Source organism: Oncorhynchus mykiss, unplaced genomic scaffold (assembly GCF_013265735.2).
Source record: "Oncorhynchus mykiss isolate Arlee unplaced genomic scaffold, USDA_OmykA_1.1 un_scaffold_190, whole genome shotgun sequence".
In the NCBI taxonomy this organism is placed as follows: Eukaryota; Metazoa; Chordata; class Actinopteri; order Salmoniformes; family Salmonidae; genus Oncorhynchus; species Oncorhynchus mykiss.
The window spans coordinates 707,501-730,000 of NW_023493676.1; the positions used below are offsets into that span (position 1 = coordinate 707,501).

The 22,500-nt window shown below is 33.6% G+C and overlaps 1 protein-coding gene and 1 long non-coding RNA gene across 4 annotated transcripts in view; both read right to left on the minus strand.

Moving 5' to 3' along the window:
- LOC110517267 (protein sidekick-1-like) overlaps positions 1–22,500 on the minus strand; it is a 382,699-nt gene that overhangs the window by 245,228 nt on the left and 114,971 nt on the right. Inside the window, exons 2-4 of the mRNA XM_036972702.1 lie at positions 17,724–17,880; positions 9,016–9,122; positions 8,429–8,576 (exon numbers count right to left, since the gene is read on the minus strand). Of these exons, the coding sequence (XP_036828597.1) occupies positions 8,429–8,576; positions 9,016–9,122; positions 17,724–17,880 (412 nt within the window). The remainder of the gene's footprint in view (positions 1–8,428; positions 8,577–9,015; positions 9,123–17,723; positions 17,881–22,500) is intronic.
- On the minus strand, positions 9,736–10,894 carry LOC118947705. Of its 3 annotated transcripts, none has more exons than XR_005041886.1 (3): positions 10,877–10,894; positions 10,006–10,705; positions 9,736–9,950 (listed from the first exon to the last, which is right to left on the minus strand). It is a non-coding gene; the product is annotated as an uncharacterized LOC118947705 (long non-coding RNA). The 3 variants fall into 3 exon arrangements; XR_005041885.1 differs by having other exon boundaries at positions 10,006–10,473; positions 10,588–10,885; XR_005041887.1 differs by lacking the exon at positions 10,877–10,894 and adding an exon at positions 10,816–10,847.

Here is a 22,500-nt window from a genome sequence, read left to right on the forward strand (position 1 = left end):
TGATAGAGTGAAGGATGTGTTTAATATAATTCTACATAGTTATTTGTTTTGACAGAGTGAAGGATGTGTTTAATATAATTCTACATAGTTATTTGTTTTGACAGAGTGAAGGATGTGTTTAATATAATTCTACATAGTTATTTGTTTTGACAGAGTGAAGGATGTGTTTAATATAATTCTACATAGTTATTTGTTTTGACAGAGTGAAGGATGTGTTTAATATAATTCTACATAGTTATTTGTTTTGACAGAGTGAAGGATGTGTTTAATATAATTCTACATAGTTATTTGTTTTGACAGAGTGAAGGATGTGTTTAATATAATTCTACATAGTTATTTGTTTTGACAGAGTGAAGGATGTGTTTAATATAATTCTACATAGTTATTTGTTTTGACAGAGTGAAGGATGTGTTTAATATAATTCTACATAGTTATTTGTTTTGACAGAGTGAAGGATGTGTTTAATATAATTCTACATAGTTATTTGTTTTGACAGAGTGAAGGATGTGTTTAATATAATTCTACATAGTTATTTGTTTTGACAGAGTGAAGGATGTGTTTAATATAATTCTACATAGTTATTTGTTTTGACAGAGTGAAGGATGTGTTTAATATAATTCTACATAGTTATTTGTTTTGATAGAGTGAAGGATGTGTTTAATATAATTCTACATAGTTATTTGTTTTGATAGAGTGAAGGATGTGTTTAATATAATTCTACATAGTTATTTGTTTTGACAGAGTGAAGGATGTGTTTAATATAATTCTACATAGTTATTTGTTTTGACAGAGTGAAGGATGTGTTTAATATAATTCTACATAGTTATTTGTTTTGACAGAGTGAAGGATGTGTTTAATATAATTCTACATAGTTATTTGTTTTGATAGAGTGAAGGATATGTTTAATATAATTCTACATAGTTATTTGTTTTGATAGAGTGAAGGATGTGTTTAATATAATTCTACATAGTTATTTGTTTTGACAGAGTGAAGGATGTGTTTAATATAATTCTACATAGTTATTTGTTTTGACAGAGTGAAGGATGTGTTTAATATAATTCTACATAGTTATTTGTTTTGACAGAGTGAAGGATGTGTTTAATATAATTCTACATAGTTATTTGTTTTGACAGAGTGAAGGATGTGTTTAATATAATTCTACATAGTTATTTGTTTTGACAGAGTGAAGGATGTGTTTAATATAATTCTACATAGTTATTTGTTTTGATAGAGTGAAGGATGTGTTTAATATAATTCTACATAGTTATTTGTTTTGATAGAGTGAAGGATGTGTTTAATATAATTCTACATAGTTATTTGTTTTGACAGAGTGAAGGATGTGTTTAATATAATTCTACATAGTTATTTGTTTTGACAGAGTGAAGGATGTGTTTAATATAATTCTACATAGTTATTTGTTTTGACAGAGTGAAGGATGTGTTTAATATAATTCTACATAGTTATTTGTTTTGACAGAGTGAAGGATGTGTTTAATATAATTCTACATAGTTATTTGTTTTGACAGAGTGAAGGATGTGTTTAATATAATTCTACATAGTTATTTGTTTTGATAGAGTGAAGGATGTGTTTAATATAATTCTACATAGTTATTTGTTTTGATAGAGTGAAGGATGTGTTTAATATAATTCTACATAGTTATTTGTTTTGACAGAGTGAAGGATGTGTTTAATATAATTCTACATAGTTATTTGTTTTGATAGAGTGAAGGATGTGTTTAATATAATTCTACATAGTTATTTGTTTTGACAGAGTGAAGGATGTGTTTAATATAATTCTACATAGTTATTTGTTTTGACAGAGTGAAGGATGTGTTTAATATAATTCTACATAGTTATTTGTTTTGATAGAGTGAAGGATGTGTTTAATATAATTCTACATAGTTATTTGTTTTGACAGAGTGAAGGATGTGTTTAATATAATTCTACATAGTTATTTGTTTTGACAGAGTGAAGGATGTGTTTAATATAATTCTACATAGTTATTTGTTTTGACAGAGTGAAGGATGTGTTTAATATAATTCTACATAGTTATTTGTTTTGACAGAGTGAAGGATGTGTTTAATATAATTCTACATAGTTATTTGTTTTGATAGAGTGAAGGATGTGTTTAATATAATTCTACATAGTTATTTGTTTTGACAGAGTGAAGGATGTGTTTAATATAATTCTACATAGTTATTTGTTTTGATAGAGTGAAGGATGTGTTTAATATAATTCTACATAGTTATTTGTTTTGACAGAGTGAAGGATGTGTTTAATATAATTCTACATAGTTATTTGTTTTGATAGAGTGAAGGATGTGTTTAATATAATTCTACATAGTTATTTGTTTTGACAGAGTGAAGGATGTGTTTAATATAATTCTACATAGTTATTTGTTTTGATAGAGTGAAGGATGTGTTTAATATAATTCTACATAGTTATTTGTTTTGATAGAGTGAAGGATGTGTTTAATATAATTCTACATAGTTATTTGTTTTGATAGAGTGAAGGATGTGTTTAATATAATTCTACATAGTTATTTGTTTTGATAGAGTGAAGGATGTGTTTAATATAATTCTACATAGTTATTTGTTTTGATAGAGTGAAGGATGTGTTTAATATAATTCTACATAGTTATTTGTTTTGATAGAGTGAAGGATGTGTTTAATATAATTCTACATAGTTATTTGTTTTGACAGAGTGAAGGATGTGTTTAATATAATTCTACATAGTTATTTGTTTTGATAGAGTGAAGGATGTGTTTAATATAATTCTACATAGTTATTTGTTTTGACAGAGTGAAGGATGTGTTTAATATAATTCTACATAGTTATTTGTTTTGATAGAGTGAAGGATGTGTTTAATATAATTCTACATAGTTATTTGTTTTGATAGAGTGAAGGATGTGTTTAATATAATTCTACATAGTTATTTGTTTTGACAGAGTGAAGGATGTGTTTAATATAATTCTACATAGTTATTTGTTTTGATAGAGTGAAGGATGTGTTTAATATAATTCTACATAGTTATTTGTTTTGATAGAGTGAAGGATGTGTTTAATATAATTCTACATAGTTATTTGTTTTGATAGAGTGAAGGATGTGTTTAATATAATTCTACATAGTTATTTGTTTTGATAGAGTGAAGGATGTGTTTAATATAATTCTACATAGTTATTTGTTTTGACAGAGTGAAGGATGTGTTTAATATAATTCTACATAGTTATTTGTTTTGACAGAGTGAAGGATGTGTTTAATATAATTCTACATAGTTATTTGTTTTGACAGAGTGAAGGATGTGTTTAATATAATTCTACATAGTTATTTGTTTTGACAGAGTGAAGGATGTGTTTAATATAATTCTACATAGTTATTTGTTTTGACAGAGTGAAGGATGTGTTTAATATAATTCTACATAGTTATTTGTTTTGACAGAGTGAAGGATGTGTTTAATATAATTCTACATAGTTATTTGTTTTGACAGAGTGAAGGATGTGTTTAATATAATTCTACATAGTTATTTGTTTTGACAGAGTGAAGGATGTGTTTAATATAATTCTACATAGTTATTTGTTTTGACAGAGTGAAGGATGTGTTTAATATAATTCTACATAGTTATTTGTTTTGATAGAGTGAAGGATATGTTTAATATAATTCTACATAGTTATTTGTTTTGATAGAGTGAAGGATGTGTTTAATATAATTCTACATAGTTATTTGTTTTGACAGAGTGAAGGATATGTTTAATATAATTCTACATAGTTATTTGTTTTGATAGAGTGAAGGATGTGTTTAATATAATTCTACATAGTTATTTGTTTTGACAGAGTGAAGGATATGTTTAATATAATTCTACATAGTTATTTGTTTTGATAGAGTGAAGGATGTGTTTAATATAATTCTACATAGTTATTTGTTTTGACAGAGTGAAGGATGTGTTTAATATAATTCTACATAGTTATTTGTTTTGACAGAGTGAAGGATGTGTTTAATATAATTCTACATAGTTATTTGTTTTGATAGAGTGAAGGATGTGTTTAATATAATTCTACATAGTTATTTGTTTTGACAGAGTGAAGGATGTGTTTAATATAATTCTACATAGTTATTTGTTTTGATAGAGTGAAGGATGTGTTTAATATAATTCTACATAGTTATTTGTTTTGATAGAGTGAAGGATGTGTTTAATATAATTCTACATAGTTATTTGTTTTGACAGAGTGAAGGATGTGTTTAATATAATTCTACATAGTTATTTGTTTTGACAGAGTGAAGGATGTGTTTAATATAATTCTACATAGTTATTTGTTTTGACAGAGTGAAGGATGTGTTTAATATAATTCTACATAGTTATTTGTTTTGACAGAGTGAAGGATGTGTTTAATATAATTCTACATAGTTATTTGTTTTGACAGAGTGAAGGATGTGTTTAATATAATTCTACATAGTTATTTGTTTTGACAGAGTGAAGGATATGTTTAATATAATTCTACATAGTTATTTGTTTTGACAGAGTGAAGGATGTGTTTAATATAATTCTACATAGTTATTTGTTTTGACAGAGTGAAGGATGTGTTTAATATAATTCTACATAGTTATTTGTTTTGACAGAGTGAAGGATGTGTTTAATATAATTCTACATAGTTATTTGTTTTGACAGAGTGAAGGATGTGTTTAATATAATTCTACATAGTTATTTGTTTTGATAGAGTGAAGGATATGTTTAATATAATTCTACATAGTTATTTGTTTTGATAGAGTGAAGGATGTGTTTAATATAATTCTACATAGTTATTTGTTTTGACAGAGTGAAGGATATGTTTAATATAATTCTACATAGTTATTTGTTTTGATAGAGTGAAGGATGTGTTTAATATAATTCTACATAGTTATTTGTTTTGACAGAGTGAAGGATATGTTTAATATAATTCTACATAGTTATTTGTTTTGATAGAGTGAAGGATGTGTTTAATATAATTCTACATAGTTATTTGTTTTGACAGAGTGAAGGATGTGTTTAATATAATTCTACATAGTTATTTGTTTTGACAGAGTGAAGGATGTGTTTAATATAATTCTACATAGTTATTTGTTTTGATAGAGTGAAGGATGTGTTTAATATAATTCTACATAGTTATTTGTTTTGACAGAGTGAAGGATGTGTTTAATATAATTCTACATAGTTATTTGTTTTGATAGAGTGAAGGATGTGTTTAATATAATTCTACATAGTTATTTGTTTTGATAGAGTGAAGGATGTGTTTAATATAATTCTACATAGTTATTTGTTTTGACAGAGTGAAGGATGTGTTTAATATAATTCTACATAGTTATTTGTTTTGACAGAGTGAAGGATGTGTTTAATATAATTCTACATAGTTATTTGTTTTGACAGAGTGAAGGATGTGTTTAATATAATTCTACATAGTTATTTGTTTTGACAGAGTGAAGGATGTGTTTAATATAATTCTACATAGTTATTTGTTTTGACAGAGTGAAGGATGTGTTTAATATAATTCTACATAGTTATTTGTTTTGACAGAGTGAAGGATGTGTTTAATATAATTCTACATAGTTATTTGTTTTGACAGAGTGAAGGATGTGTTTAATATAATTCTACATAGTTATTTGTTTTGATAGAGTGAAGGATGTGTTTAATATAATTCTACATAGTTATTTGTTTTGATAGAGTGAAGGATGTGTTTAATATAATTCTACATAGTTATTTGTTTTGATAGAGTGAAGGATGTGTTTAATATAATTCTACATAGTTATTTGTTTTGACAGAGTGAAGGATATGTTTAATATAATTCTACATAGTTATTTGTTTTGATAGAGTGAAGGATGTGTTTAATATAATTCTACATAGTTATTTGTTTTGACAGAGTGAAGGATGTGTTTAATATAATTCTACATAGTTATTTGTTTTGATAGAGTGAAGGATGTGTTTAATATAATTCTACATAGTTATTTGTTTTGATAGAGTGAAGGATGTGTTTAATATAATTCTACATAGTTATTTGTTTTGATAGAGTGAAGGATGTGTTTAATATAATTCTACATAGTTATTTGTTTTGATAGAGTGAAGGATGTGTTTAATATAATTCTACATAGTTATTTGTTTTGACAGAGTGAAGGATGTGTTTAATATAATTCTACATAGTTATTTGTTTTGACAAAGTAAAGGATGTGTTTAATATAATTCTACATAGTTATTTGTTTTGATAGAGTGAAGGATGTGTTTAATATAATTCTACATAGTTATTTGTTTTGACAGAGTGAAGGATGTGTTTAATATAATTCTACATAGTTATTTGTTTTGACAGAGTGAAGGATGTGTTTAATATAATTCTACATAGTTATTTGTTTTGATAGAGTGAAGGATATGTTTAATATAATTCTACATAGTTATTTGTTTTGATAGAGTGAAGGATGTGTTTAATATAATTCTACATAGTTATTTGTTTTGATAGAGTGAAGGATGTGTTTAATATAATTCTACATAGTTATTTGTTTTGACAGAGTGAAGGATGTGTTTAATATAATTCTACATAGTTATTTGTTTTGATAGAGTGAAGGATATGTTTAATATAATTCTACATAGTTATTTGTTTTGATAGAGTGAAGGATGTGTTTAATATAATTCTACATAGTTATTTGTTTTGACAGAGTGAAGGATGTGTTTAATATAATTCTACATAGTTATTTGTTTTGACAAAGTAAAGGATGTGTTTAATATAATTCTACAAAGTCCAAGAAAAAAACGTAAGTCTATTTTAATTTCCCTTAGAACTAAAACATTACAGTGTAGTCCATTTGATCAACTTTATTTGAACAGTTGATTAGCATCAGAGTTGTAATGAATAAAGTCCCGTCACAGCGGAGGTAAAAGGTTATTAACTATCTAATAAATGATATGCAGCTCCCTCTAGCTTCTTGGTTAAAGCAGAGACAATCAACCACCTCTAGCTTTTTGATTACAGCAGAGACAGTCAACTCCCTCTAGCTTTTTGATTACAGCAGAGACAGTCAACTCCCTCTAGCTTCTTGGTTAAAGCAGAGACAATCAACCACCTCTAGCTTTTTGATTACAGCAGAGACAGTCAACTCCCTCTAGCTTCTTGATTACAGCAGAGACAATCAACTCCCTCTAGCTTCTTGGTTACAGCAGAGACAATCAACTCCCTCTAGCTTCTTGGTTACAGCAGAGACAATCAACTCCCTCTAGCTTCTTGATTACAGCAGAGACAGTCAACTCCCTCTAGCTTCTTGATTACAGCAGAGACAATCAACTCCCTCTAGCTTCTTGGTTAAAGCAGAGACAATCAACCCCCTCTAACTTCTTGATTACAGCAGAGACAATCAACCCCCTCTAGCTTTTTGATTACAGCAGAGACAACAACTCCCTCTAGCTTTTTGATTACAGCAGAGACAACAACTCCCTCTAGCTTCTTGATTACAGCAGAGACAATCAACTCCCTCTAGCTTCTTGGTTAAAGCAGAGACAATCAACTCCCTCTAGCTTCTTGATTACAGCAGAGACAATCAACTCCCTCTAGCTTCTTGGTTAAAGCAGAGACAATCAACTCCCTCTAGCTTCTTGATTACAGCAGAGACAATCAAGTCCCTCTAGCTTCTTGATTACAGCAGAGACAATCAACTCCCTCTAGCTTCTTGATTACAGCAGAGACAATCAACTCCCTCTAGCTTCTTGGTTAAAGCAGAGACAATCAACTCCCTCTAGCTTCTTGATTACAGCAGAGACAATCAATCCACTCCAGCTTCTTGATTACAGCAGAGACAATCAACTCCCTCTAGCTTCTTGATTACAGCAGAGACAATCAACTCCCTCTAGCTTCTTGATTACAGCAGAGACAATCAACTCCCTCTAGCTTCTTGATTACAGCAGAGACAATCAACTCCCTCTAGCTTCTTGATTACAGCAGAGACAATCAATCCACTCCAGGTTCTGGATTACAGCAGAGACAATCAACTCCCTCTAGCTTCTTGATTACAGCAGAGACAATCAATCCACTCCAGGTTCTGGATTAAAGCAGAGACAATCAACTCCCTCTAGCTTCTTGGTTACAGCAGAGACAATCAACTCCCTCTAGCTTCTTGGTTACAGCAGAGACAATCAACTCCCTCTAGCTTCTTGGCTTGCGCCTGTTAGAATGTGGATACGGCCCAAACCCCTGCCACTAACAAGATGTTACTGAATCACATTCAGACCAAAGAAACGTCTGTTACATCCACTGTGTTTAAACCTCTGCACGAGGTTTGACCCCAACCACAAAGTGTTGACCCCCGAATCTTCATTGAGTGAGTTATTTTTTTTTTTAACCTGACGATTTGAAACTGTTGCGTTTTGACCATTATTTGAGCATTAACTAGAACATTGTGGTTTAAGTTAGCAGCGGTACTCACACTCTGTTGCTGGGGATTATCTTGTGACCGTCTCTGTACCAGGTGACCTGCGGTCTAGGGAAGCAGCTGACGGTTGGAGTGTTCAGGACCGCAGCTCGACCAACACTGACCGTACGACGCTGCTCTTCACCAGAAAAGTTACCCATGACTAGAGAGAGAGAGAACGAGGGACATTAGGGAGAGAAAGAGAGTGAAAGAGAGAGGGAGGGAGAATGAGAGGGAGATGGAGAGTGAGAGAGAGAGAGGGAGGGAGATAATGAGAGGGAGATGGAGAAAGAGAGAGATAAAGAGAGGGAGATGGGGAGAGAGGGAGGGAGAGAGAGAGAGACAAAGAGAGAGAGAGAGAGAGAGAGACAGAGAGAGAGAGAGATAAAGAGAGAGAGAGAGGGAGATAAAGAGAGGGAGATGGAGAGTTAGAGAGAGAGAGGGAGGGAGATAATGAGAGGGAGATGGGAGCAAGAGGAAGAGATAAAGATAGAGAGATAAAGATAAAGAGAGGGATGGATATAAAAGAGAGAGAGAGAGATAAAGAGAGAGAGAGATAAAGAGAGAGAGAGATAAAGAGAGAGAGGTGTGTGTGTACTTACAGGCGACCTGCACCTCAGCTCTCCTCTGTAACAGGGCTCCCATCCTGTTCCTGACCACACACTGATACAACCCAGCATCCGACCTCTGGACCTCTGGGATAACATACCTAGAGAGAGAGAGGATTGTGTGAAACACCACAGTGCCATTACCTCTGGGATAACATACCTAGAGAGAGAGAGGACTGGGTGAAACACCACAGTGTCATTACCTCTGGGATAACATACCTAGAGAGAGAGAGGACTGGGTGAAACACCACAGTGTCATTACCTCTGGGATAACATACCTAGAGAGAGAGAGGACTGGGTGAAACACCACAGTGTCATTACCTCTGGGATAACATACCTAGAGAGAGAGAGGACTGGGTGAAACACCACAGTGTCATTACCTCTGGGATAACATACCTAGAGAGAGAGAGGACTGGGTGAAACACCCCAGTGTCATTACCTCTGGGATAACATACCTAGAGAGAGGACTGGGTGAAACACCACAGTGTCATTACCTCTGGGATAACATACCTAGAGAGAGAGAGAGGACTGTGTGAAACACCACAGTGTCATTACCTCTGGGATAACATACCTAGAGAGAGAGAGGACTGGGTGAAACACCCCAGTGTCATTACCTCTGGGATAACATACCTAGAGAGAGAGAGAGGACTGGGTGAAACACCACAGTGTCATTACCTCTGGGATAACATACCTAGAGAGAGAGAGGACTGGGTGAAACACCACAGTGTCATTACCTCTGGGATAACATACCTAGAGAGAGAGAGAGGACTGGGTGAAACACCCCAGTGTCATTACCTCTGGGATAACATACCTAGAGAGAGAGAGGACTGGGTGAAACACCACAGTGTCATTACCTCTGGGATAACATACCTAGAGAGAGAGAGGACTGGGTGAAACACCACAGTGTCATTACCTCTGGGATAACATACCTAGAGAGAGGACTGGGTGAAACACCACAGTGCCATTACCTCTGGGATAACATACCTAGAGAGAGAGAGGACTGTGTGAAACACCACAGTGTCATTACCTCTGGGATAACATACCTAGAGAGAGAGAGAGGACTGGGTGAAACACCACAGTGTCATTACCTCTGGGATAACATACCTAGAGAGAGGACTGGGTGAAACACCACAGTGTCATTACCTCTGGGATAACATACCTAGAGAGAGAGAGGACTGGGTGAAACACCACAGTGTCATTACCTCTGGGATAACATACCTAGAGAGAGCGAGGACTGGGTGAAACACCACAGTGTCATTACCTCTGGGATAACATACCTAGAGAGAGGACTGGGTGAAACACAACAGTGTCATTACCTCTGGGATAACATACCTAGAGAGAGAGAGGACTGTGTGAAACACCACAGTGTCATTACCTCTGGGATAACATACCTAGAGAGAGAGAGAGGACTGGGTGAAACACCACAGTGTCATTACCTCTGGGATAACATACCTAGAGAGAGGACTGGGTGAAACACCACAGTGTCATTACCTCTGGGATAACATACCTAGAGAGAGAGAGGACTGGGTGTAACACCACAGTGTCATTACCTCTGGGATAACATACCTAGAGAGAGAGAGGACTGGGTGAAACACAACAGTGTCATTACCTCTGGGATAACATACCTAGAGAGAGAGAGGACTGGGTGAAACACCACAGTGTCATTACCTCTGGGATAACATACCTAGAGAGAGGACTGGGTGAAACACCACAGTGTCATTACCTCTGGGATAACATACCTAGAGAGAGGACTGGGTGAAACACCACAGTGTCATTACCTCTGGGATAACATACCTAGAGAGAGAGAGAGGACTGGGTGAAACACCACAGTGTCATTACCTCTGGGATAACATACCTAGAGAGAGAGAGGACTGTGTGAAACACCACAGTGTCATTACCTCTGGGATAACATACCTAGAGAGAGAGAGGACTGGGTGAAACACCACAGTGTCATTACCTCTGGGATAACATACCATGTGTCCCATGCCAATAAAGCCCTTGAATTGAATGGAATTGAATTGAGAGAGAGAGAGAAAAAAATGGGTGAAACAGACTGGAAGGATGATGTGACCTTGGAGGAGACAGACACAGAGAGAAAGAGAAAGAGAAGAGAGGAAGAGCAGAGAGGAAGAGGAGAGAGGAAGAGGAGAGAGGAAGAGGAGAGAGGAAGAGGAGAGAATGTGTGAACTGTACTTCTATAGAGGGACAGATGGGGAGGCGGAGGTGTGTGCGTGTGTGTGTGTCTACTGCCCGATGCCAGGTTGCCCATTAAAACCCCATTACACCCAACCTGGATGAAACACAAAACACACACCAACAAACACACACACACACCAACAAACACACACACACACCAACAAACACACACACACACCAACAAACACACACACACACACACACCAACAAACACACACACACACACACACACACTAACAAACACACACACACACACACTAACAAACACACACACACACCAACAAACACACACACACACACACACCAACACACACACAAACAAACACACACCAACAAACACATACACACACCAACAAACACACACACACACACACACACCAACAAACACACACACACCAACAAACACACACACACACTAACAAACACACACACACACCAACAAACACACACACACACACACACACACCAACAAACACACACACACACCAACAAACACACACACACACACCAACAAACACACACACACACACACACACACACACACACACACCAACAAACACACACACACACACACACACAAACACACACCAACAAACACACACACACACACACACACACACACACACACACACACACACACCAACAAACAAACAAACACACACACACACACACACACACACACACACACCAACAAACACACAAACAAACACACACCAACAAACACACACCAACAAATACACACACAAACACACACGCACACCAACAAACACACACACACACACACACACACACACACACACACACACACCAACAAACACACAAACAAACACACACCAACAAACACACACCAACAAATACACACACACACACACACACACACACACACACACACCAACAAACAAACAAACACACACACACACACACACACACCAACAAACACACCAACAAACACACACCAACAAACACACACACAAACACACACACACACCAACAAACACACACACACACACACACACACCAACAAACACACAAACAAACACACACCAACAAACACACACCAACAAATACAAACACAAACACACACACCAACAAACACACACACCAACAAACACACACAAACAAACACATACCAACAAACACACACAAACAAACACACACCAACAAACACACACACACACACCAACAAACACACACCAACAAACACACACAGCCAACCCACACACACAGCCAAACACACACACACGGCCAAACACACAAACACGGCCAACCCACACACACGGCCAAACACACACACACACAGACACACGGCCAAACACACACACAGCCAAATATTCCAGACAGCGTGTCCTTGTGATGTTGTCAACAACAGACACAGTGATGTTTCAGCTTCAGACTGGAGCATCACTAGAGAAAAAACCATTACACTGCTGTTGAAATGGGCTGTTGTGGCCATACGTTCACACATTGTCAATTCTATCCTAACATTATCTAACTAACTCTATTCTAACATTGTCAAACTAACTCTATCCTAACATTGTCTAACTGTGCTGTTGTGACAATATGCCCAAACATTGTCAATTATATCCTAAAACTGTCTAACTTACTATCCTAACATTGTCAAACTAACTCTATTCTAACATTGTCTAACGAACTCTATCCTAACATTGTCTAACTAACTCTATCCTAACATTGTCAAACTAACTCTATCCTAACATTGTCAAACTAACTCTATTCTAACATTGTCAAACTTACTCTATCCTAACATTGTCAAACTAACTCTATTCTAACATTGTCTAACGAACTCTATCCTAACATTGTCTAACTAACTCTATCCTAACATTGCCAATTTAACTCTATTCTAACATTGTCAAACTAACTCTATTCTAACATTGTCAAACTAACTCTATCCTAACATTGTCTAACTAACTCTATCCTAACATTATCAAACTAACTCTATCCTAACATTGTCAAACTAACTCTATCCTAACATTGTCTAACTAACTCTATCCTAACATTATCAAACTAACTCTATTCTAACATTGTCAAACTAACGTAGTCATAATATTTTGCGATGATAATACACCCAGCGTCGTTGTGTTGTTGTTGTTCTAACGTCCGATGCAGAATACCACTTGTCATCTCAATCAATACTTGGCTACAAACTGCTGGGTCATTCCCCCGCAGAAACAGAGAGAAAGGGTGTGTCTCTTTCCATCGCTCGCTCTCTCAAATTCAAATTCAAATTCAAGCTGCTTTATTGGCATGAAAAACATTATGTCAATATTGCCAAAGCAACAATGTATACAATATACATTGTAACAAAATTATAAATGATAGCAAATAATAATATAAAATGGTAGTAAATAATAATACACAATTAACTACAAAAATAATAACAATAAAATGGTAACAGTCAATAGTATAATAGTATACAAATTATGGAAAATGAAACTATAACTAACTTATAACTAAATAACGGTCATCTTCTCCTTTATATCAGTACTACAACTACAATCATCATTACTACGACTACTACTACCATCACTAAACTGTTATCACTACCATTACCACCCATATTTGGAATGATAAACATCTCTCTCTCTCTCTCTCTCTCTCTCTCCCTCTTCCCTCCCTCTTCTCTCTCTCTCCATCTCTCTCGCTTCATCTCTCTCTCTTTCTCTCTCTCTCTCTCTCTCTCTCTCTCTCTCTCTCTCTCTCATCTATCTGTCTGTCTCTCTCCATCTCTCTCTCTCTCTCTGTCTCTCTCCATCTCTCTCTCTCATTGTATGTATGTTCCATACTCTATGGGTGAGTGATGTAAAAAGCAGTAATGTATCACAGCACGGTTGGAGCGAGGGAAGCTTAGTCAACAACACCCAGACCTCGTGGTGGTCCTATCGAACCCCCAGCCCTCCTGTAGTGTAAATGAGAGAGGGAAGCTTAGTCAACAACACCCAGACCTCGTGGTGGTCCTATCGAACCCCCAGCCCTCCTATAGTGTAAATGAGAGAGGGAAGCTTAGTCAACAAAACCCAGACCTCGCTGGAGTTGAAGAGTTAGTCTTTGAGTTTGCAGTGGTGTGTATCTGTCTGTATGTGTGAGTGCAGACAGGAGTGTGTCTGTAGTTGTGTTTGTCTCAGACTTTATTCTAGCAGCAGTTATTGCCCTGCGTCCGCCTCCTGTCCTCCTTGGCCTTTTAACACATCGTCTCATGTCAACACTCCACGAGGAAAGAGATAAAAGCTCAGAGTGTGTGAGAGCTGAGACAGACAGGAGAGTGTTCACACATATATATATATATCTATCATACATTCCACAACACATTATATATAGAGAAATATCTTCATCTATATATTATTATCTGATAGATCATGCATACCCCTCTGGGGAGAGAGGGGAAGACAGGAGGATGGAGAGAACAGGATGGGTGCTGACTGCTGATATACACACTACCACAGACATCAGATAAAAGTTGCCCTCAGGTTTCTCAAGTCAGGAAGATAAAGTATGAAAAAGACATTGACGGGGAGAGAGAAGAATATTATATATAGGTATATTATATATAGGTATATTATATATAGGTATATTATATATAGGTATATTATATATAGGTATATTATAAACAGGTATATTATATAAAGGTATATTATATAGAGGTATATTATATAGAGGTATATTATATAGAGATATATTATATATAGGTATATTATATATAGGCATATTATATAGAGGTATATTATATATAGGTATATTATATGGTATATTATATATAGGTATATTATATAGAGGTATATCTATAGAGAGAGGTATATTATATATAGTTATATTATATATAGGTATATTATATATAGGTATATTATATATAGGTATATCTATAGATAGGTATATTATATATAGATATATTATATATAGGTATATTATATATAGGTATATTATATATAGGTATATTATATATAGGTATATTATATAGAGATATATTATATATAGGTATATTATATATAGGTATATTATATAATGGTATATTATATAGAGGTATATTATATATAGGTATATTATAAATAGGTATATTATATATAGGTATATTATATATAGGTATATTATATAATGGTATATTATATATAGGTATATTATATATAGTTATATTATATATAGGTATATTTTATATGGGTATATTATATAATGGTATATTATATATAGGTATATTATAAATAGGGATATTATATATAGGTATATTATATATAGGTATATTATATATAGGTATATTATATATAGGTATATTATATAGAGATATATTATATATAGGTATATTATATATAGGTATATTATATAATGGTATATTATATAGAGGTATATTATATATAGGTATATTATAAATAGGTATATTATATATAGGTATATTATATATAGGTATATTATATAATGGTATATTATATATAGGTATATTATATATAGGTATATTATATATAGGTATATTATATATAGGTATATTTTATATAGGTATATTTTATATATAGGTATATTATATAGAGATATATTATATATAGGTATATTATATATAGGTATATTATATAATGGTATATTATATAGAGGTATATTATATAATGGTATATTATATATAGGTATATTATATATAGGTATATTATATATAGGTATATTATATATAGGTATATTTTATATAGGTATATTTTATATATAGGTATATTATATATAGGTATATTATATAGAGATATATTATATATAGGTATATTATATATAGGTATATTATATAATGGTATATTATATATAGGTATATTATATATAGGTATATTATATATAGGTATATTATATATAGGTATATTATATATAGGAATATTATATATAGGAATATTATATATAGGTATATTATATAGAGGAATATTATATATAGGTATATTATATGGTATATTATATATAGGTATATTATATATGTATATCTTTAGAGAGAGGTATATTATATATAGGTATATTATATATAGGTATATTATATATAGGTATATTATATATAGGTATATTATATATAGGTATATTATATAGAGGAATATTATATATAGGTATATTATATGGTATATTATATATAGGTATATTATATATGTATATCTTTAGAGAGAGGTATATTATATATAGGTATATTATATATAGGTATATTATATATAGGTATATTATATATAGGTATATTATATAGAGGAATATTATATATAGGTATATTATATGGTATATTATATATAGGTATATTATATATGTATATCTTTAGAGAGAGGTATATTATATAGAGGTATATTATATATAGGTATGTTATATATGTATATCTTTAGAGAGAGGTATATTATATATAGGTATATTATATATAGGTATATTATATAATGGTATATTATATATAGGTATATTACAAATAGGTATATTATATATAGGTATATTATATATAGGTATATTATATATGTATATCTTTAGAGAGAGGTATATTATATATAGGTATATTATATATAGGTATATTATATAATGGTATATTATATATAGGTATATTATATATAGGTATATTATAAATAGGTATATTATATATGGGTATATTATATATAGGTATATTATATAATGGTATATTATATATAGGTATATTATATAATGGTATATTATATATGTATATCTTTAGAGAGAGGTATATTATATATAGGTATATTATATATAGGTATATTATATAATGGTATATTATATATAGGTATATTATATATAGGTATATTATATATAGGTATATTATATAAAGGTATATCTATAGATATGTATATTATATATAGGTATATTATATATAGGTATATTATATAATGGTATATTATATATAGGTATATTATATATAGGCATATTATATATAGGTATATTATATATAGGTATATTATATATAGGTATATTATATATAGGTATATTATATATAGGTATATTATATATAGGTATATTATATATAGGTATATTATATAATGGTATATTATATATAGGTATATTATATAATGGTATATTATATATAGGTATATTATATATAGGTATATTATATATAGGTATATTATATAATGGTATATTATATATAGGTATATTATATAATGGTATATTATATATAGGTATATTATATATAGGTATATTATATATAGGTATATTATATATAGGTATATCTATAGAGAAAGGTATATTATATATAGGTATATCTATGGAGAGAGGTATATTATATATTGGTATATCTATAGAGAAAGGTATATTATATATAGGTATATCTATGGAGAGAGGTATATTATATATTGGTATATCTATAGAGAAAGGTATATTATATATAGGTATATCTATGGAGAGAGGTATATTATATATTGCTATATTTATAGAGAGATGTATATATATTTAAGGTATATTTACGTGTATAGTAGAGAGAAGCAGGTAGATAGGTAGAGTATATTATATAAGGTATATATAAAGAGAGAGGTACATTATATAAGGTATATTTAAGGTATATTTACGTGTATAGTGGAGAGAAGTGTGTGATATCTGTGTTGTTGAGGATCCATCGGTACTGTAGAGGCCATGAGCCTTCAGCCAGACAGGTCAGTACCAGCCTGTTACCCTCTAGATGGGTCTGGACCTGGCCCGGAGACACACGGAAATATGGAGCTATATCTGGAGGAGGAGAAGAGGGGGGAGGAGGGGAGACGGGAGGAGAGAAGAGGAGAGAATAAATATTTAATTCAACTTGAATTTATAATCATTTATAATAACAATTAATAATCATTTATAATAAATTATAATCATTTATAAGTCAAAACATGGACATGAAACAGGTTATATGTACAGTGTCTTCAGAAAATATTCCCACCACCTTTTTCCACATTGTATTGTGTTATACCCTAAAATAAAAATGTCTTCATTTTATTTTTTATATCTCACTCATCTACACACAATATCCTTTAAGTTACGGCTAGCGGAACGTTTCGACAACATCCGGTGAAACTGCGGAGTGCGAAATTCAGATGAAATTACTATAAATATTTAACTTTCATGAAATCACAATGCAACACATCAAAATAAAGCTTAACGTGTTTTAATCCAGCCGCCGTGTCAGAGTTGAAAAAGGCTTTATGGCGAAAGCAAACCAAGGTCATCATCATACCAATGCAAAACAAATCATTTTCAACCCGGGAGGTGAAAGGCAGAAATAACGATATAATTCATGCCTGTAGATCTTCTCCAAAATGTCCCATAAACACCACAAATGGTCCTTTTGTTCAATAAATCCCTTCGTTATATCCCCAAATTGTCCATTTATTTGGCGCGTTTGATTCAGAAAAACACCGGTTCCACCTCGCCCAGCATGACTCCAAAATATCTAATAAGTTACCTGTAAACTTGGTCCAAACATTTCAAACAACTTTTCTAATCCAACTTTAGGTATCCTAAAACGTAAATAATCGATAAAATGTAAGACGGAATATACTGTGTTCAAGAGCGGATAAAATCAAAGAGGAGCGAGCTTGGCTTGACACTCATTCTGATTAGCCGTACTTCTTCATTACTCAAAAGAAAAACATCAACCAATTTCTAAAGACTGTTGACCTCTAGTGGAAGCCCTAGGAACTGCCACCAGGTGCCTCAGAAATCTAGTTTCCAATAGAAACCCAATTGAAAACACAGTGAACTCAATTTTCTTTTTCCTGGATGGTTTGTCCACAGGGTTTCGCCTGCCAAATAAATTATGTTATAATCACAGATTATTTTAACAGTTTTAGAAACTTTAAAGTGTTTTATATCCAAATCTACCTATCTATATGCATATCCTAGCTTCTGGCTTTTCATCCGGACGTAAGAATACTGCTCCCTATGCCAAACAGGTTAACACTAGAAGCGCATGGCCTTTCAGCCTGCAAGTTCCCCCTAGAGAACGTTGAGAACGTTGAGGTAGACATCAGATGCATATCAAACCACAAGGTGCAGCAAACACAAGCATCAAAGCCTGATAGATAGTGTTGATAGATAGTGTTGATAGATAGTGTTGATAGATAGTGTTTATGGTGTTGATAGATAGTGCTGATAGATAGTGTTGATAGATAGTGTTGATAGTGTTGATAGATAGTGTTGATAGATAGTGTTTATGGTGTTGATAGATAGTGCTGATAGATAGGGCTGATAGATAGTGCTGATAGACAGTGTTGATAGATAGTGTTGATATATAGTGTTTATGGTGTTGATAGATAGTGCTGATAGATAGTGTTGATAGATAGTGTTGATAGTGTTGATAGATAGTGTTGATAGATAGTGTTTATGGTGTTGATAGATAGTGCTGATAGATAGGGCTGATAGATAGTGCTGATAGACAGTGTTGATAGATAGTGTTGATATATAGTGTTGATAGATAGTGTTAATAGATAGTGTTGATAGAGAGTGCAGATAGATAGTGCAGATAGATAGTGTTGATAGATAGTGTTGATAGGGTTGATATATAGTGCTGATAGATAGTGTTGATAGATAGTGTTGATAGATAGTGCAGATAGATAGTGCAGATAGATAGTGCTGACAGATAGTGTCGATAGAGAGTGCAGATAGATAGTGCTGATAGATAGGGCTGATAGATAGTGCTGATAGATAGGGCTGATAGATAGTGCAGATAGATAGTGCTGATAGATAGGGATGATAGATAGTGTTGATAGATAGGGCTGATAGATAGTGTTGATAGATAGTGTTGATAGATAGTGTTGATAGATAGTGTTTATGGTGTTGATAGATAGTGCTGATAGATAGGGCTGATAGATAGTGCTGATAGACAGTGTTGATAGATAGTGTTGATATATAGTGTTGATAGATAGTGTTAATAGATAGTGTTGATAGAGAGTGCAGATAGATAGTGCAGATAGATAGTGTTGATAGATAGTGTTGATAGGGTTGATATATAGTGCTGATAGATAGTGTTGATAGATAGTGTTGATAGATAGTGCAGATAGATAGTGCAGATAGATAGTGCTGACAGATAGTGTCGATAGAGAGTGCAGATAGATAGTGCTGATAGATAGTGCTGATAGATAGGGCTGATAGATAGTGCAGATAGATAGTGCTGATAGATAGGGATGATAGATAGTGTTGATAGATAGGGCTGATAGATAGTGTTGATAGATAGTGTTGATAGATAGTGCAGACAGATAGTGCAGACAGATAGGGCTGATATATAGTGTTGATAGATAGTGTTGATAGGGTTGATAGATAGTGCTGATAGATAGTGTTGATAGAGAGTGCAGATATATAATGCTGATAGATAGTGTTGATAGAGAGTGCAGATAGATAGTGCAGATAGATAGTGCTGATAGATAGGGCTGATAGATAGTGCATCAACAATTATAAAGAATGAGTTGCATGGAGAAATAATGGTGGAAACATTTAACAACAATAGTTTAGAGTCAAGGACATGTTCTGGATCATTCTAGAGGAACACGTAGGCCCAGACCTTAACAGACCTTAATTTTACCAGAATGAATACCTGGTATATGACCAGCACAACGCTGAGTACAGCCCCTTAATGTTGTTTACCTTATCCCAGACCTTAACTTTACCAGAATGAATACCTGGTATTTAACCAGCACAACGCTGAGTATACGCACACGCACACACACACACACACACACACACACTCACACACACTCACACACACACACACGCATACGCACACACAATAACACACACACACACACACACTCACACACACTCACACACACACTCACACACACTCACACACAAACACACACACACAGACCGAGACATGCTGTACCCTGTCCTCTTCTCTCTCTCTCTTCTATCCCAGTGGATCATTCACCCTCCTGCCTTACACCTCCTGTCCTCTTCTCTCTCTCTCTTCTTTTTAGAAAAACCACACAGCTGTATTCCTCTCTCTCTCTCTCTCTCTCTCTCTCTCTCTCTCACTCTGTCTGTCCATCTCTCTCTCTCTCTCTGTCTCTCTCTCTCTCTCTCTCTCTCTGTCTGTCCATCTCTCTCTCTCTCTCTCTGTCTGTCCATCTCTCTCTCTCTCTCTGTCTCTCTCTCTCTCTCTCTCTCTCTCTCTCTCTCTGTCTGTCCAGCTCTCTCTCTGTCTGTCCATTTTTCTCCCCCCCCTTCTCTCTCTCTCAATTCAATTCAATTCAATTCAATTCAAGGGCTTTATTGGCATGGGAAACATGTGTTAACATTTCCAAAGCAAGTGAGGTAGACAACATACAAAGTGAATATATAAAGTGAAAAACAACAAAAATAAATTAACAGTAGACATTACACATACAGAGGTTTCAAAACAGTAAAGACATTACAAATGTCATATTATATATATATATATACAGTGTTTTAACAATGTACAAATGGTTAAAGGACACAAGATAAAATAAATAAGCATAAATATGGGTTGTATTTACAATGGTGTGTGTTCTTCACTGGTTGCCCTTTTCTCGTGGCAACAGGTCACAAATCTTGCTGCTGTTATGGCACACTGTGGAATTTCACCCAGTAGATATGGGAGTTTTTCAAATTTGGATTTGTTTTCGAATTCTTTGTGGATCTGTGTAATCTGAGGGAAATATGTCTCTCTAATATGGTCATACATTGGGCAGGAGGTTAGGAAGTGCAGCTCAGTTTCCACCTCATTTTGTGGGCAGTGAGCACATAGCCTGTCTTTTCTTGAGAGCCATGTCTGCCTACGGCGGCCTTTCTCAATAGCAAGGCTATGCTCACTGAGTCTGTACATAGTCAAAGCTTTCCTTAATTTTGGGTCAGTCACAGTGGTCAGGTATTCTGCCGCTGTGTACTCTCTGTGTAGGGCCAAATAGCATTCTAGTTTGCTCTGTTTTTTTGTTAATTCTTTCCAATGTGTTAAGTAATTATCTTTTTGTTTTCTCATGATTTGGTTGGGTCTAATTGTGCTGTTGTCCTGGGGCTCTGTAGGGTGTGTTTGTGTTTGTGAACAGAGCCCCAGGACCAGCTTGCTTAGGGGACTCTTCTCCAGGTTCATCTCTCTGTAGGTGATGGCTTTGTTATGGAAGGTTTGTGAATCGCTTCCTTTTAGGTGGTTGTAGAATTTAACGGCTCTTTTCTGGATTTTGATAATTAGTGGGTATCGGCCTAATTCTGCTCTGCATGCATTATTTGGTGTTCTACGTTGTACACGGAGGATATTTTTGCAGAATTCTGCGTGCAGAGTCTCAATTTGGTGTTTGTCCCATTTTGTGAAGTCTTTGTTGGGTGAGCGGACCCCAGACCTCACAACCATAA